At 36.4% G+C, this 18976-nt stretch overlaps 2 protein-coding genes across 2 annotated transcripts; one reads left to right on the forward strand and one right to left on the reverse strand.

Annotated features, from left to right (window-relative positions):
- Positions 1 to 624: 624 nt before the first annotated feature.
- On the reverse strand, positions 625 to 2508 carry LOC146471592 (galanin receptor 2b-like). The gene is made up of 2 exons (XM_085120145.1): positions 1430 to 2508; positions 625 to 1071 (listed from the first exon to the last, which is right to left on the reverse strand). The coding sequence occupies exon 1, from the start codon at positions 2469 to 2471 to the stop codon at positions 1473 to 1475; it is 999 nt and encodes a 332-aa protein (XP_084976271.1). The 5' UTR covers positions 2472 to 2508; the 3' UTR covers positions 625 to 1071; positions 1430 to 1472.
- A 9573-nt stretch (positions 2509 to 12081) lies between these two features.
- LOC146471593 (galanin receptor type 2-like) lies at positions 12082 to 14028 on the forward strand. The gene has a single exon (XM_085120144.1). It carries the CDS (start codon positions 12266 to 12268, stop codon positions 13271 to 13273), a length of 1008 nt encoding a protein of 335 aa, XP_084976270.1. The 5' UTR covers positions 12082 to 12265; the 3' UTR covers positions 13274 to 14028.
- Positions 14029 to 18976: the final 4948 nt, after the last annotated feature.

An 18976-nucleotide genomic window follows, 5' to 3' on the forward strand; every position in this document is an offset into this window, starting at 1 on the left:
TGGGAGACCGTAGTATCTTCAATGTGTCACGGTCTTGAAAATCATACATTATCCTCTATTATGTGATATGCATACTCCAACTTCTTCAAAATTATATAATTTCCATCAAGAAACGAGACAAAAAAACGCTTTAAATTGAAGCCACAGCCTGTTTCAAATGGGGCAATTTTATAGAAGTGACAGTGAAGCAACACCGGTAAGATTAAGCTACTCAAAAGTAAATAGAGACGTAAAGAATTTAACTATAACTGAATTTCTTGTAAAATGAAAAAAAAAATTCTAAATGTGTAACGAATGAAGGAGGTAGAAAAAGCAAAAATAGCGATGAAAAAATTGCAGTGTTAACATGTCATCCCATCCCTCTTTTTAGTTTCAGCATGTTTTAATTGACTTTCACGCTCGGGGGTTTGATTTCATTTGTATGCCGCTCACTTAATGAAAACAAGTTCTTCTCTTGTAGTATTTGCTAACCTTTCTGTTCTTTTTACTTATCTAAATAACAAAGGCAGGTGCAAATCAATAAAATTAAAGTGGTTCCCAAAATTTCCCAACCTTTTTCTTTTCTATTTTTCAGCTGAGTCATCAAACGTAACACATTAGCCAGTGAAGAACGAACGTTTTTTATTCTTTCTTCTAGCATGTTTATTGCACCCGTTTTCTGCAATAAGAAAAACAACCTATATAGTAAAATATGTTCGAAATGACATTTTAAATGAAAGCTTCCTTGCAGCACTTTTCATCTGTGTCGTTCACCCTGTGCAAGCTGTTTTTCAATCTTATGTTCTAGTATGTGGATAAAATTACAGAGTTCAGTAGATCGACCTTTAATGTTTTATTTTACAGAACTGCACTCCAATTTTCCTTGCCTGTTAACGTATTTAATTTCTTTTTATAAATACGTACTGTTCTGAGATAGACGTTGAACTCATTTCTTATACAAATATGCCTACTTCTGATATTTACTTTTCTACTTCTTCTTTTACAAAAAACTGAAAATTTTGTTGCTTCGGTTCGCGAGCAGCCCAGTATATTTAACGAAATGACTTAAAACACAAATCCCATTATGAGAGTCTAAGTAATTTAAAAAAAAAAGGTAAAGCAATTTTTTTAAATACACAGTTCGATTTAAAGTTAGAAGCTTGTAGGTCCTATATTAGCATAAAAGCGCCGTAAAATAGTATGAACAATTATAATCGGATGACATTATTTTCACTACCGTAATTGACTCGCCCCGAAAAGACATGTGAAAAGTGCTATTAGATAAAGAAAAAACTTTGAAACAACTTTTTTCTTCCTTTCTGCATAATTTCGTATTTTACAGTTTTGATTAAATTAACCTTTCTTTAATGTTCCATCCATCGTTTTCTTGAGTTTAGTTGACCCTTTCCCATTTATTTTTGCAACTGTTAACTTAACTTAAGTTTAAAACTTGCTTTGTCAATGACTGATGACGAAATGATAGACTACTTTTTTCATCGGAAAGTTACACTAACGAGCTGAACAGTTTGTCCTTTCGTTGATTGTATTTCCTTCATAGTATTGCCGTCTTCCCTCAAAGTTATTCCAGCTCCGGTTGGCCGAATTTTCCGTTTACAGCATCGACAAGTGAACAGTTTCACAACTTCCTGGCGAAATCGTGGACAGCGAAGTGAATAAATCACAGGATTCACTGTAGAGCCCACCAGTCCAAGCAAAGAGGAGATCAAATCGAATTTTAAGGTTTCCGAGTTGCGGACGCCATATTGTGTTACCATGAGCCTTGCGAAAGTTGGAGTCCATGTAATCATGAACACCACAGTAAGAAGAATAAAAAGTTTGGTCAATTTTCGCCGTGATTTTAAAAGACCTGCGTTTGTAGCTCTGTTCTCGTTTGCATTGAACCATACATGATAAATAACACGTGAATAACAGAAGACTATTACAGCGCTCGGTACAACAAGACCAAATACCAAAAGCACAAATGAGTAAACTGTGCTAAGAGTTTCGAACAAAACGGGTGCGGATGTTGTCGCATTTTTTGTTGTCTTTCCCCAGCTGTATGTAAGATATTTTCTTACATTGCCGAAATAATGTCCTGGCGCGCTCAAGGAAACAGCGAGAATATATATTGTGACCAGAATTTTGCAGAGTAGAGATTTTGTCGCTCTTCTCATGTGCACGAAAGGCTTCAGAATCGCAAAATACCTCTCCACTGCCAAGGCAACGTAAATATAAATTGAAGCCAACGCATTCAAGAAGAATTCTAAGTACATAAAAGGGATTTGGTTTGCGAGAACGATGATGTTGACGAAAGCAAAAATGGAGAACCACAAATCTGAATGAGCAAGGGCGAGTAGAAGAGCAGTGTTTGGACTTGAGCAAAGTTTCTTGTTTTTCTGAAGAACCAATATGACCAGCAAGTTCCCAAACACATTGCAAACGTAGATTGGAATAGCAAGGTATGTTATGACTGCACAAAATATCGAAGACATTCGAAAAATCACTATCGTGATGCTTAAACGCTGTGAAGTGACGGAAAACAACACCAGGAAATTCTAGCTTTCCTGAAAAATACAAAACTAAATTTAGTACCATTCGTAATCTTACAGGTTAAATTAAACACCTTTTATTTGCTAACGTGCAAAAGCTTATTGTGCTGGAGGGAGATAGCCTGTTCGATGAACAAAGCGGCAATATAGTGCTTCAGTTTGATGGATAAACGATAGTTTGGCTGGTTGTTTTGATTGGCTCGCTGACGACACTTTTTCCTCGTAAATAGGTAGATAAGAAAGTAAGGTTTTAAAAAACGTTCACTTAATGCACAGTTATATTAATAATTCATACATGAAAACAAAGGAAATCACTAACCATCAAGGGGGTTTGGAAATGTGTTCTTAATTATCATAAATTTGGTGAACTTTTGCCTTGAATTTCTCCAAGAATTATAAATGATTTGAGAAGCTGTATCAAACACTCGAAAGAGTTTTTCATCCGATTTCCAAAAACACTGCGAAGTTTGTTTAAAACATTCGACTGCGCCTCTTTTATTCAAACTACTCTTCCTTCTGTTTGTTACATTACTTATCAACAATCAGACCGCGGACCCAGTTCCCTGGCTGCTAGCAACTAGTACTAATGTTTCCAAGCAGTCATTTGTGGTAAACACAGCAACGTAGAGTTAATCCATTCAGAAGTGAGTACAGACGTTTAGAATTAAATTGTGGCTGAACTTCACTTTACAAAATGAAAATTAACTTCTTAGAATTTGAATGAACAAAACAGAGAATGTAAAAAGAGAGGTTAAAGGACATCCCTTGCTAATCTTGTCATATGATATTTCTGAACTGTCACACGTTTAGTTCATTAAGGATGGTCATTAAGACTGGTTGATTTCATTTGTATGTTCTTTTTATTAAACCGAAATCTCCTACTGTAATATTTGCTCAGCTTTCTTCTCAGTTCGCTTATCTAAATGTTAAATTTATGTGCAAAATATAACAAAAAACTAAAACTGAAATTTTCTAAGTATTAATATATCTATTTTACAGCTGAGTCAGCGGTAAAGGGAGCGCAACCACTTACTTTTTGAATGAAAATTTGTCTTCCCTTCTGTTTGTTTGTTTGTTTGTTTGTTGCAGTAGTTTCAAGCTGTAAAAAACCCAAAATAAAACAAAAATAATTAAAAGAAAAAACAACAAAACCAGCAAAGACAGTAACCTAAAACTTTAACGAGCTCGAAAGCGTTACCCTTCTCAAACCTATTACGTAATATATCAAACACGAGGAATTTATCGGATTCCAAACTACCGAGAAGCGTGTTGGAAAAACGAGGCGCAGCCGAGTATTATGTAACCGACTAAAAATTCTTGGAAATGGGATGAAACACTCTGTCGAGTCTTTGGTATTGCTTCTCGAACCATAATAATGCTCGGAGAAATTCAAAGCAAAACAATGTTGGCCGGCCAAATTTGTGATAATTAAGATCACATTTCCAAACCTCCTTCACGGTAATGATTTCCCTCGCTTTTCTCTTGTCAAACTCATAAATAATTCATCAAGAGAAAACAAAGAAAATCACTACCGTGACCGCGGTTTTGGCATGTGATCCTAATTACCATAAAATTTTGCCAACTTTAGCCTTGAGTTTCTCCAAGAATTATTAATCATTTGAGAAGCAATATCAACCACTTAAAAGTGTGTTTCATCAGATATCCAAACACCTCGAAGTCGTTTAAAAAAAACTCGGCTGCGCCTCGTTTTTTTAACCTCCTTCTCAGTGTTTGGATATCTGATGAAACACGCTTTCTCGTGTTTGATATATTACTTTAAATATTATTAAGAAAATTCAAGGGAAAGGTAATTTCCTGTAGTACTTCCCTTTGGTGCTGTTTTTCATGCTGAACAAGGTACTTCTAAAGTTTTACCTTTGCAAGAAACATCACTTCCCATAACAATAAAACTTCCTCTGCGATTTAAGATGAAATGTCCATTAAGAACGGAATAATTTCTTCGTTGCTCTGTTTTCAAATACAACTAGCCAGGCAATGTGTTGATGGAAATGAATTTTTTAATCGCAACTTTAATGATGAGGGCCCGAGTAGTGTAGTTTACTTAAGAGTGAAGTTTTTCTTGAAGAGGCAAAAGCTTTTAATTGCTTTTAATTTAATTGAAATTAGAACTGACGTCTGAAACTAAGCACAAAGAATGTGATAAAATCTCTGTTGTATAAAGTAATAATAGAGAAATGGATCCTATCAACTGTCTTAAGTACACTGCGGCACTATCCCTGAATATCAGTAATATAATGCAAAGACAGTACAACCAGTCGTTCTCGCTTGGGTTGAAACTCTAAGCACAATTTACTCGGCATTCATTATCTTGGTATTTGGTCTTTTTAGCGAATGCACGCGTTATTTATCATGAATGGTTTAAAGCGGACGCAAACAGGACCACAAATGGTGCACTTTTTAAAGTCAGGACGCAAGTTGACAAAGCTTTTTATTATCATAACCGTAATCTTCCTATTGTGGACTCCAACTTTCGGGTGGTTCTTAATAAGGCAATGTATTTTTTATGCCAAAACGTTTTGGAAGTTCGAGTTGTCTATCATGTTTGTTGGGCTGGTACTGGTTCAACGGTTACTGCTAACTGACATGCCGTTGTTGCAAAAGAAATGTTTCCGCGTAAGTTTTATGACAAACAGCTATCCTGTTGCAAGGGAGCATGGAAGGACAAGAACAGCAGCTGAATCGTTTTTATTTCAAAAACAACTAGTTCAGTTTTGGGTTTCAATGGATTTTTTAAAGTAGTCATCAAAAGTATAGTTAATTTAGAAGGAGTATTAAGTGTTTTAATCGATGTTTTCTGACTATAAAACAAAATAATTTGATAAAAATTAAAAGTATTTTTAACGTCTCTGCTCTGACTTCGTATTTCTTACATTTAAATTTCAATTTGTAATTGTTATGTACTACTTTGAATGATTTAGTTTGGAACCAGAAAGTAAAAACAAAACGTTTCTGATTCAATTCCATAATCCTTTTCTTGGGTGTTTCCTGGTTTAATATGCTTTGTATACATCTTATAGTCAAATTTTGACTATTGTCATGGCTCGTTGCATAATGACAATTTCGGGGAAAAGATAACCAACGCTCGCTTGCAATTTATGGTGCTGGTCGGAGTAATGTTTTGAATTTTTAAGTTAAGACGGTGACAACGAAAAATAAGTACTTGTCATTCAACTGAGCAAATGCCATTAAATATTACATGCTCAGTTCATCAGGCTTCATTTCATATGACAATGTTTTTTGTTTTGTGAAAACAAAATCTCCTCATAATATTTGATCAACCATCTCCTCTTCTTCTTATCTAAATAAGAAAGTCACATGCAAATCAACAAAATTAAAAATGGCTGTCGCAATTTTCTTAGTATTTACATGTTTATTTTACAGCAAGTCATAAAAAACATCGTTCAAACAACATGTTTTAATCGTTATTCCTTTCTACTTTTAATATAACAAGCTTTGAAATACACCTGGAGCCTTCCATCTTGAAAAATAATTTTTTACCGATATGAAAGCTACTGAGCAGCACTTCCTGTGGTACTGTTTGTTGTGCAAGTCGATGAAATTATTAAGCTTAGTAAAACCACTTTTCTTATTTTACAAAGCTAATTCTAGTTTTCGCCTGCTTATACAATACTGAGAGGAACGGTGGTGGATCAAAACGACTTCATCTGTAATGTAAAGATGAGAACTATTCACAAAAGAATATATTTATTTATTTTATTTATTGTTTTTCAGTGGGTATTTCCAAGCAGCTCAGAATGTTTGTGTAAAGGACATGTACATATTCTAAAGCATATTTTAATCGTGAAATCCCGATCTGATGCAGATTCGCGTGATGAAACGAAACTGGACCGTGATTAATAGCCTAAAAATGTTACTAATGATCCTAGCTGAAGAATTAGCTAAAACTGCACAAAAAGCGACGCGTGTTAATTCACATTTAAATGCTTCAGGACTTACGCACGAAGCATCTCGGTAAGAGTTCTTCATTAGATCAATATAAATATTTAATTTCTTTATAAAGCCTCCAACACAATTCACCTCCCTTTTATTCGGTTGCTTGGTGACGACAACTCCCTTAATTTTTTGTTTGATTGCTTTGTAACCAAACTATGTTCGGTGAGATTGTTACTCTCCTGTTATAAAAAATAAATGAAGGAAACTGGTTTGAAATTCACGCAACTTCAAAAAAGATTTTATTCTTTATCAAATCTTATTTCTCGCTACAGTATAGTCTTTTTTTGTTTATCTGTTGATGCTCTATCATATCGAAAATCTGTTGTTATTTGACAGCCAGTAGATCACAAAAGGATAAGATTAAGAAAAGTTCTCTATGCAAACAGGTGCAATTTAATTAAGACTTTTTCATTACCCGACTATGACTTCTTCAATAAATAAAACATGCTATAAATTTAGTTTTTCTGTGTTGTTGGAGTTTTTCAGCCAAATAGATTGGTCCTTATCATAAAACCGAAAACACTCGGTGTTTTTATATGCCATGGAAGTCTTTACCGCAGTGTTAATGGGAATTTCATGTTTACTTCTTACTTGCAACGTCTTTGGAAATCTCCTCGTCTTTGTAGTAGTTCACAGAAACCGAAAACGCTTCAGTGCGAACGCATGCCTTCTTTCAAACCTCGCTTACTCGGATTTGACATTTGCTGTGCTGAGTTTCGTCAACATATATCTTTTGTTCGCCAAAACTGCGCATGATTCCCTACCTGACTTCATTTTACACGCCTTAGTGTCGATTTTCACCTTAGCTGCCCTAGCAGTGGAGCGATATTTTGCGATTCTGAAGCCTTTCGTACACTTGACAAAAGCGACGAAATCTTTAATGTGGAAAGTCATGCTCGCAATATGGATCGTAGCTGGTATCTTGTGTGCTCCAGGATATATTACCCAAAACAGTGTGGAAAATTACAAGAGGAAAAATATGACTACAAATGCAACAACTAGAGTAGATCCCGCTTGGGTTAAAACTCTTAACACAATTTACCCAATCGTTCTCGTGGTATTTGGTCTTATTTTACCGAGTAGTGTTATAATGTTTTGCTATTCACACGTTATTTTTCATGTATGGTTTAAGGCGGACGCAAATAGGACCACAAATATTGCACTTTTGAAGTCCCCACGCAAATTGACAAAGCTATTTATTATCATAACTGTCATCTTCCTAATAACTTGGACTCCTACTTTCGGGTGGTTCGTATTAAGACAATACATCTTTGATGCCAAAGAGTTTTGGATATGCGAGTTATCTACAAGGTTTCTTGGGCTGGCAGGTTCAACGGCGAATCCCGTGATTTACTCATTTCGTTGTCCAAGATTTCGCCAAGACGTTGTAAGACTGCTTATGTGCCGTTGTTGCAAAGGAAGAAGACGACCGAATGTCTCCGTATTTTTTATGACAAGAAGCTACCCTGTTGGGAACATGGAAAGGACGTCAAGAACAGCAGCTCAACCTGTTTTATTTACAAAAACAACAACTTTTTCCGTTTTCAACGAAAAAATCAAAGTATAGTTGCTTTAGAATTGCTTTAGATCGCACTGGTTTTTAAGCCTTACTTATTACATATCACCAAGTTCTGATATTACACTCTTAGTTCATAAAGCTTTGGCGATCATTTCAAGGTTTATTTTTAATTTGTGTGAAAAAAAATCTTCTCTTAGAATATTTGTTTACTTTCCGCTCTGTTTGCATATATAAATAACAAAAACAGGTACAATGCAAATGAACAAAATTAAAGTGGTTCCTGAAATGTCCCTAGCGTTGTCATGTTTATTTTAGAGCTGATTCATCAAAATCCTCATTCAAAAGCGAGCATATTTTAATCGTTCTTCCTTACTGCCCGTTTATTACATTTTCTGCTGCTGAAATTAAAAACCAAATATTTCAAATTAAATAAACTCCGAAATGCACATCAGTAAACTTCTATCTGCAAAATTAAAGTTTCAAAAAAATCTACTGAGCAGTTCTGTCTTGCGGTGTTGTTGAAGTTGGTTACTAGAAATATTGAGTTTGTAGATGGAATTTTAAGTGCTGTAGAACCACCTCAACTGTTTTACAAAACATATTCCAGTTATCCCTTTGGCTATGTTGTACAGAGGGGGACGAAGATGCCGGATAAAAAAGATTGACTCCACCAGTAATTTAAGATAGAATCTCATTCATGAAAGCCTAATTTATCCATTGCGTTGTTTCCAAGAAGCTCTGTATGTTTATATGTGCTAAGGACTTATTAGCATAAAAATAATGAGAGACCAAACAAACAAAAAGAAAACAAAAATAGCTTTTTACCTCACCCAGGTTATTTCAATACTTTCCCACAAATCATAAGAACTTTATTAAAGTATAAACATACATAATTAATTTCTTTGTAAACTATCAAACGCAATTCCTTTTCCCTTTCGGTTGCTTAATTACAAGTCCACCCTTAAATTTCCCGTTTGATTAAGTCGTAACTGAACTATTTTCGGTGAAAATCTACTCTTCTGTAATGAAAATAAAGTTAACTAGTAGTCACTTCAGGTTAATCGAGGAGGCCACGTACGCATAAGCTTCCTTTTGATCTCCTCGCCACTTTTTCTTTGCAACTTGATTTAAATAGGCCTTATCACGGTTTTCGACGCCATTTTGACGAGCAGGCAAACAGGCTTGAAATAACAGTGTTCGCATGGAAATGCAATGTCAAATAATTTTCATAAAACATCGATCGCTTCTGAAAAATTCATGAATTGCAAACGTTTGGCGCTAGGAAAAGGATTTTAAGAAAAAAATTGGAGGGATGTAGCTTTTGCCAGAAATCGTCCAGTCGTGTTTTGAACTTTCCATACATTTGTCTGTATAGCGAACCAGCCGTGAACTGCTACTAAAAATAGTTCGAGGGAAAAAGAAAATAAAAATTCACCCATGTTTGCACAAAATGTTCCTTATTGCGGAAACGTATGTATCATATTCGTGCTGATCGTGGGTTCCCTTTCTTATGGAAATTTTGTTTTGGTCTTTGTCACCTAACCAAACGATGATGCAATATCGTAGGAATTTTTAGCTGACGCAACGATTTCTTTGTTAATTAATGCTGAGAAAACAGTTCTGTATCGCTCGAGTTTTCAATCTCATTTCATATTAAGTCAGCTATCATTTTAAATCGAAAACAGTAGGCTTTATCGTTGCAATGGAAGTCTTTGCAGCAGCGTTAAGGGGAATTTCGTTTTTGCTTCTCACGTGCAATATTTTTGGGAATGTCTTCGTCCTTGTGGTTTTGCGCAGAAACAAGAAGAAGTTTTGCAGCGCAAATACTTTTCTTCTTTGTAACCTCGCTGCCTCGGATTTGACATTTGCTATGTCGACTTTCGTCAACATACTTTATCTATCTCAAAGACCTGTCCAGACTTCGCATACTGGTGGATTCATTTTACACGCCTTGGCTTCCATTTTCACCTTAGTTGTCCTGGCAGTGGAGAGGTATTTTGCGATTCTGAAGCCTTTCGTACACTTGTCAAAAGGGACAAAATCTCTGTTGTATAAAGTCATACTAGCGGTATGGATCCTATCTGCTGTTTTGAGTACTCCAGGATATATAATCCAATATGCAACAGCCAATTACGTGAGAAAAAACATCACCATAAATGCATCAAGAGTGGCTCCCGCTTGGATTGAAACTCTCGGCTTAACTTATCCATACGTGCTTTTCGTATTTGGTCTTATCCTTCCGAGTTCTATCATGATATTCTGCTATTCACGAGTTATTTATCATGTATGGTTTAACGCAGATCGAAACAGGGCCACAAATCTTGCTATTTTAAAGTCACGACGGAAATTGACAAAGCTTTTCATTATTATAACTGTCATTTTTATAATAACGTGGACTCCAAGTTTCGGGATGTCCATTGTAAAACAATTTACTTTGAATGTAAACACTGTTTGGAAGTTCGAGTTGTTCGCCATGTTCCTTGCGCTGGCGGGTTCATCAGCGAATCCCGTGATTTACTCGTTTCGTAGTCCAAGATTTCGCCAGGACGTTGTAAGACTGCTAACATGCCGTTGTTGCAAAAGCAGACGACCAAATATTTCCGTATTTTTTACTGCAAACAGCTATCCTGCTGCACGCATGGAAAGAAGGACAACTACAGTAGCCGAACCTGTAGTAATTTTAAAGACGAGCTAGTTTTTCCGATTGAAAGCAGTCAGATCAAAGTACAGTTAGTTTAGAAGTAGTAACATATTGATTTTTGATTTAGATTTCAGCGATTTTTTTTTAAATTCATTTATTGTGACCATAAGTTAGATTATTAAAAGGTGAGTGGAGTCCAGGAAAACTTTGAGAAAGCCATGTTTGTTAGATATGGGCTGATTAGACGAAGCGACAAACCGCAACCAACTTTGCCGGGCAGTGGATGTTTAACCTAGAACGCAGAACGGAACTTAGGCGATGTAGCTTAACCTTGAAATAACCAATTTTCTGGGGGAAATAAGCTTAACAGAATACAAGAATCGAACTTTCTATCATCCTTGCCTCAAGCTCTAATTATGTTGAAAATTCAGTCTGTGTTAATTTATTATCAGTTATAACGTCTCCTCTTAACTTTGAATAGCTTTTATATATTTCTATACTTTTAATTGCAATGTGCGACGGAAACGACCTCGTTGCCTATCAGCCTTGGGCGTTAACTCTAAAGCCGTTTCGGTTTACCCGCATTTTACTGATAAATATCAGTTTGACAGGCCATATGTTGGACAAAAGACAACGAGCAACAAATTGGATGAGTTTTCGTGATGCAGCATACAAAAATATCAAACAAACCCTGTAATCCCAAACAACTTGCATGTGAAACACGCGTGCATCGATTTAATACAATAAATAAAATAAATAAGGTGCCCGTGTATTCGTGGTTATCTTGTCAACGGGAAGCAAATACTCTTAAATAACATTTTTTTAATCTCTTTGTGTGATCTTCAACTTAGTTTTATTCTAATAAGCAAGCGATTAGAGCTTGTTTCTCTTCGTTTTTTTGTTTTTGTTTTGCATTTTCGAGCTCGTGCGGATTGCAAAAGCAAAACTTGGCCTATGAGAATTTTTCCAAATATCCATCTTTGCAGATTTTTTAATTTTGTGTGCACTGGCAGCAGATAAGGAGAAAAAAGTATATAAACAAAGAACTGCTCTCTAAGTAATATCTTATCTTTACTTCTCTTTATCACAATCTTGACCTTTCAAATGGATTCATAAAAGTGGGTCGTTTTTAAGTTTTGCTGTTTAAAACTAACTTTTTAAGCTGGGTCAAATCGTTACCTATGACCCGGCATTCAAATAAAAAACAAATAAGCAATATTCTCATGCGTCGTTTAAAGATCTGATGAAATATCTTCTTTCCTTGAAAATATTGTCACCTGTATTACACAGGAAGGTTTTAATGTACTTTAGTCTTATCTATTTATGAGGAACACGTGATGTTAGCGAGCCAATGAAAACGCCCTGTAAAATTAAACTTTTCCTCTCAAACTGAAGAACTATATTGAAAGTTTGTTCAGCAAACAGGCTATCTCTCTCTAAAACAATAACCTTTTAATATCTTCGTAAATAACACGTACTGAATCTTAAATGAAACGTTACGAAATGGTACTAAATTTAGTTTTCCGAGTGTAATTTTCGTATGCCTCATCATCATATGACTACAGCGTTTTACCAAACGCACGGCTCCGTTCGGGTTTTCAAATGGATTCGCTATTTTTCTCAGTCATAACGTACATTGCTATTGCAATCAACGTGTGCAATGTCTCTGGGAACCTTCTGGTCATAGTTATTCTTCAAAAAAACAAGAAACTTCGAGAAACTGCAAACACATTTCTCTTAATATCCCTCGCTTACGCAGACTTGTGGTTCTCCATCGTGGTTTTCGCCGACATCATCATTCTATCAAAGCAAGCGTCTTTTGTGTATTTCGAATTCTTCTTTAATGCGTTGGCTTCAATTTACATTTATGTCGCCTTGGCAGTGGAGAGGTATTTTGCGATTCTGAAGCCTTTCGTGCACCTGAGAAGAGCAAGAAAATGTCTGCTCCGTAAAGTTGTGCTTGTAATATATAGTCTTGCTATTGTCTTAAGCGCGCCAGGGTATTACTTTTATACCGCAAGAAGACTGCTTAGACAAAGCTGGAGAAACACAACAACAAATAGAACAGCAGTGGGGCCTGTTTGGTTTGAAAATCTCAGCATAATTTACTCATTTCTACTCTTTGTATTTGGTCTTGTTTTACCGAGCGCTGCAATAATCTTCTGTTATTCACGCGTTATTTATCACGTATGGTTCAACGCAAACGAGAACAGAGCTACAAACGCAGGTCTTGTAAAGTCAAGGCGTAAATTGACCAAGCTGTTCATTCTCGTTACTGTAGTTTTCATGATTACTTGGTCTCCAACTTTTGGAAGGCTCTTAGTAACACCGTATGGAGTACACGAGGAAGACACCTTGAAACTCGAGTTAATCTCCATGTTGCTTGGACTTGTGGGCTCGACAGCGAATCCTGTGATTTATTCATTTCGCTGTTCAAGATTTCGCCAGGAAGTTGTCAAACCGTTATCTTGTTGTTGTTGCTGCAAACGAAGACCTCCATTAACTGGCGCCATAAAAAATGGGGCAAAAAGGTATTCTTTGACAAAGCAGGTGGCAAGAAGAAGATCTGTGGAGCCGGTCACAGCAATTTCTATGAGGAAGTTACACTAATATCAATAGTTACTCCTGCCTGAATGCACCGTTTCATCGACCAAATTAACGGATAATTTCTCTCCCAAGAATTAGAAACAACTGGAAGTCGAGGAATATCACAGGTAGAGCCTGGGCACAACAACAGCAGTGGTACTGACAGAATATGTGCGTTATTCTGGCTTTGAGTTGAATTTATAATCAGAGGTAGCAGTTTGTAAATGTTAAACAACTGGAGGTGTTGTTCGATATAACAAAAGTGGTCCGGGATGGAGAAAAGAGAAACATAGTTGCCAAGTGGTTTCACAATATATCCCAAATCGGCCGCGACCTTCAATGATACAAAATTCAAAACTTGTCGCGTCTCCTCGATTGTCTCGCTCAAATATCTCTGGAAGACGTAAGAGACTATTCACAGTGTAAAAAACAAATAAAAGGCTTAAAATATATTCTGTTTGTTATATTCGTTAACAGTCCTTCGCCTACTCACCTACCTTCACTGTCCAGTCATACAGTCACTTCCAGGTTCTGATAGTAGTTGAGTAAGTTGAGAATTTCAGTTCGCCCACCTTTGTTACCTTCGAAAAAATCTATTTAAAAAATCCGTAGTCTATAGCATTAGCATGAAAACTAAACCAAAATCCATAGTATATAGTATAAGGATACAATTTAGGCCAAAATCCATAGTGTATAATGTTAGGATAAAAATTAGACCAAAATCCATAGTAGTTTTATGTAGAAAATTAGGCCCGAATCCATGCTCTATATTAGTTTGAAAATTAGGCCAAAATCCATAGTCTATAGTATTAGCATTAAAAAGTAGGTCAAAATTCCTGGTCTATAGTATTAGCATAAAAAAGTAGGTCAAAATCCATAGTCTATAGTATTAGGACTAAAATTAGGCGAAATCTCAAGGTATTACGGTGAAAATTACGCCAAAATCCATAGTCTATAGTATCAGCATGAAAATTTGGCCAAAGTCCATAGTGTATAGTAATTAATAAGCATTAAAATTAGGCCAAAATCCATAGCCTATAATAGTACCATGAAAATTAGACCAAAATCTATAGTCTATAGTACTAGTAATAACCGTAGATTAGAGAGTGCGTTCGATGTCACCAAACAAGCCCAGGCCAATCTCGATCCCAGGCTCTCTCCCTTTGTGATGTCATCCGCCCCTGCAAAAAAAAAATATACGGGGGATGCCAGATGTGTGTCCCAAGATCCATCGACCCATCCACGACAAGTCCCATAAAATCTCGACTCAAATCTGTATTAGGAAGCGTTCTTCCTACATCGAACGCAATTATGTTCCAAATAAGGCCAAAATACTTAGTCTATAGTAATAGGATAAAAATTAGGCCTTTTAGGAATTTCCAATGACCTTCCATTTGTTGGGTGATGGGTTTTTTCTGGAACTGCACAATAAAAGCTAGAGCTACTGAGCAGTTAGTTGTTCCTGTGGTGCTGTTCATTATGGTGTGCAAGGCGTCAGTGGATAAAATCCCAAAGTGTGACCACTGAAATGAAACCACTGACCAGTTCTTTCTTGCATGTGCAGTTGCTTTTATTATAATGCAAAATCAAGGTTGTTTTAACTTTTGAGTCTGCAGACAAAATTCTAAAGTGTATAACCATAAAAATGAAGTTACTGAGCAATGTTTTCTTGTGGTGGACTGCTCAAAGTGTTTCTAACTTTTGAGTCTCATGGATGAAATCCATTAGAATGCTTAACTGATAAATGTACTTAAGTGTGGTGCCAGCCTGTATTATACTGTCCAAAGTGGTTCTACCTTTTGAATCTATGTTTGATTCCGTGATTAAAGTGTAACCATTCAAATGAAAGCTACTGTGCAGTACTTAGCTGTGGTGATAGATTTCTGTAAACTGTAATTAATCCTTGCAAATAAGTCTTCTCACTACCCGCCTAGATTAGCTCTAGCTACTTGCTGGTTAATGTTGTCCTTGAATTTTTATGTTAACATTTTTGAATAAACTTGAAACTTGAAACTTGTGCTGTTTATTATACTCTACCAAGTGGTCAGTCAATACAGCGATTTTCAATCGAAGTGTCTTAAAACCAAAGCTAAAGATTAATCTGGCCAGTCACAACGGACGTGAACAACACAGCGAACCAATCAGAACTGCAAACAAATGTATGTAACCGGTGCCAAGCGCGGGAAAACGCTTGCCAGCAAGTCACTCATTAATTGAGAAAGAGGCGTGTAGAGTATCGTAATACAATACCAATTCAAACGCAAATTACTTTCGACGCTCAATTGAAAACCTTTCGTAATAATAATCTTACGTGCACTATGCACTTATATCGGCCTAGCCGAGGTAGCACATTGTCATAAAGGGAAGTGTACAGAGGTGGGAAAGAGGTCTGGATAAAAAGCAAGCGGCCTAGCTGGAGCAAACAAACAAAACACAACAAAAAAATCTGGACAGTACCTTTCGTGCAAACAATCAAACCGCGCAGGGGACAGAAAAATGATTAACTAATTATTTTTTTTCTTTTTCTTTCCATTACAGACGATCGTTTTGTCATGAAGCAGATGTCAGGACAGGAGCTGCAGTCTGTGCTTTCTAGAGTTTGTTCCTCACTACTTCCGTTATGTCAATCAATCGCTGGATGAGCAGGTACGTTATCACGTGACTGGATGTCCTTTCACCCAAATCGCCATATATCGATCATTCTTCGGAGAAGTTTGTTGCATCTTCTTGAGTTTTCGGAAATATAGAGATATCCTCGGCAAATTTCGGGAAACATCGGAAAACGTCAAACTACTTATCTTACAAGTAACACACGTTAACTGCTTTCATTGTTCTCTCAATAGCGGCCCACAATGCTGGCAGAGATCCTGGATGTTAACATAAGCGGTTACAAGGACTCAAGACAAGCGCTATCATAAGACAGGACGTGTTGATTATAGAGAACTGTTTTACGACCGTACAATTGATAAGGTAACATCATGTGCTTCTTGTCGCCAAATGCGTGGAGCGTATTTTCATTTTTTTTCATTATTTTGTGCGTGTAAATGTGTGGTGATGTTGTGGTGCGTCAAAGTTTCTATCTGATGGACGGGCATTTGAGTTCTAGCCCCTGCTTTGGTGTTTTTTCCAGAGACAAGAAATTTAGGGTGCTTTCCATTGGTCAGAACTGCCAAGCCAGACTGGTCAATTTGCAAACGGACTGCACCGATTTGAAGGATACGTTTTATCCTAGTCCCTCGAATTTCTTTAAAATAGCGCCTACTATTTTCGGATTGATTATTTTTCAAGATTGTACAGGATTTTACAGCATCATCTCTTCAAAATGACGTATTTTATTTAAATACAGACTGGCCTGTCTGGTAAATGGAAAGTACTCTTAGTTTCGCACTGGCTCTTTTACGCTTGAGCCTATTAACAAGGCTGCTATGGTAAGTCAGGGAAAACAGATCTTTTTTTCAAGGCCAAAGAAAAGTGAGGGAATTTTGCTTCAACTCCGGGAAATGCTACGTTCTAGCTGAAAGTCAACTAAAATTCATGGAATTATATTTTGTATTCTAGCCACTAGGTCTGCGAAAGAGTTTCCTTGTTGGCAAAGTTAGTGTCGTTTCCAAAAATATTCATGAAGGAGTTGATTTCTGTTGCGTCGTCGCCGGCCTTATTGCAAAAGGATTTGTCTTGGATGATCATGATCAATGAAAATTGGTTTGTCGGTCAGTGAAAAGAAATAGTTAACTTTATCTCACACATTCATTTACTTGTTGGAGATTTCTCTTAATAACAAAATGTTTCTTTTTCTATTTCTTTTTTCAGTCTTTTCAGATTTTAAGGTTCTCTGCGCTATGTCCAGACTTCGGGGATGAAAAATTATGTTCTCTTGGACGATAATCTGCTGGAAAGTGAGTAATCACTGCAACGTCAACTCCTGCAGTAGACTGCCTTAGAGCTTGCGTTGTTATTCGTTATCAAACGAATTTCCTATTACTTATGCGCTGGGCTTAAACATTGTCGCGGTTTTTTCCTGTTGTAGTGATCCGCGAATGCCCGATGTATTTCCGTCCTCACTCCTAAACAATCCTCTCCTGTGTGATTCATAACGATACAGAGTTCCTGGCTCAACATATGGTCATGGATTACATGCTGCTGGTCGGCGTTTATGAGGCCAGATCATAACTCGTCACAGGAATTGCAGGTAAGTACCATTCACAATAAACTTGAAAATTTGCAAGCTATTATCGCTAAGTTGAGATTTTAAGAACATTAAACATCACAACTTGCACATTGTCATATATATTTGTCGTCCAAAAGAACTCAGTGTTCGCGGCTGTAAATTATGTGACCATTCACGAATGCAGCTAATCCTGGTTTTTTTACGATGGCAACCACAAATGATTGCAAAATCAGCGTCCGAAAATTCTGCTGTCGTATGGAAACAAACATCAAGGATCAGTTGCGATTGTCTAAGCTCCTGCGATTGAATAATGTTCGTATAGAAACATTGCTCTTGCAATGGAGCATATGATCAATTCATGTCTAATCCGTGATCGTTTGTTAAGTAATCAAACTGTGGAACATGTCTATGACAAATTGCTCATTCACCAGTACCATGACCACCGCCTTAACTTTTGAAATCTCCCAGTAAAGCGTACGAAAGTGTCAGTTTATGAAAGAAAAAGGTCTGAAATAAATTATGTTCTTCTTAACAGAGGTTGAACAAATAATTTGTCGAAATTTATGACTATCTTCGAAAAAGCCACGTTGTACAGCATAATAAACACCATGGCAGGAGATTACTGGTCAATAGCTTTTATTTGAATGTTCTCGCTATGTTTGAATCTCACTACATTTTCTCAAGGTTGGTGCATTGTTCTTTTCTTGCAGACTTTTTTCGAACCTTCACCTGGGAAAAGAAATTAACCTCAGATGTACGTGAAAGCGAGTGGAATTCTGGGAGGTCAGGGTAGAATGTCCACTGTGGTGTCACCAGAGCTGTACAGGACCTGGTTATTATTTCATTTCTTAAGGCTCCTGTTACTTATTGTAAAATACGGAAAGGTGAAGAATTTCCTAGCATGAGAGTGAGCATCAAAGAATACTACAGTATTACTCAAAAGTTTGTATTCAAGTGGCACACTTCCTTATACAGCAAACTAAATAGCACCACAGGAAAGTACTGCTCAGTAGCATTCATTGAATGGTTACACTTTAGGATTTCATCTGCCACAGGTTCAAAAGTCTGAACCACGTTGTACAGCATAATAAACAGCACTATGGCAAATTATTCGTCTTTCGTTTCGAGTTTAGAAAGTAAGACACAATTGAAGAATCTGGAATAGTTGTTTAAAGGAATGTGAAAGTGAATTGATCATACCTTTGTAGTCTTTAACAATATGTTGGCACAATGAGGGTTTGCAAAACAAATTTAATTTTTTTTTTCTTGGAAAAAATTAGAAAAATTTTCCCTAAGTTAGTTTCTAATTTGTAATCAAAATGTTTTGTGACTTTCACTGTAAAACATAAGTTTTATATAGTATTTTATAGTGTAAGTAACCCGTATTGCAAGTAATCTTTGTAACTGTAAGTTTTAACTGAATGTTAGTATTGTATTGTGAGTAGATTAATATATGTTGTTGGTGGTGTTTAAGTAACCCGCATTGTAAGTAATGTGTTTTGCAATAAAAAATGTTAATTTAGACGAAGAAAATTGAGTAAGTGAGTGTAAATGTATTG

This window comes from Pavona decussata, unplaced genomic scaffold (genome assembly GCF_977016875.1).
Source record: "Pavona decussata unplaced genomic scaffold, jaPavDecu1.1 SCAFFOLD_102, whole genome shotgun sequence".
Taxonomy (NCBI): Eukaryota; Metazoa; Cnidaria; class Anthozoa; order Scleractinia; family Agariciidae; genus Pavona; species Pavona decussata.

What these genes read in the sequence shown, in the direction of transcription:
- LOC146471593 (XM_085120144.1), top strand. Translation starts at nt 12,266, where the DNA reads ATGGATTCGCTATTTTTCTCAGTCATAACGTACATTGCTATTGCAATC.
- LOC146471592 (XM_085120145.1), bottom strand. Translation starts at nt 2,471, where the DNA reads ATGTCTTCGATATTTTGTGCAGTCATAACATACCTTGCTATTCCAATC.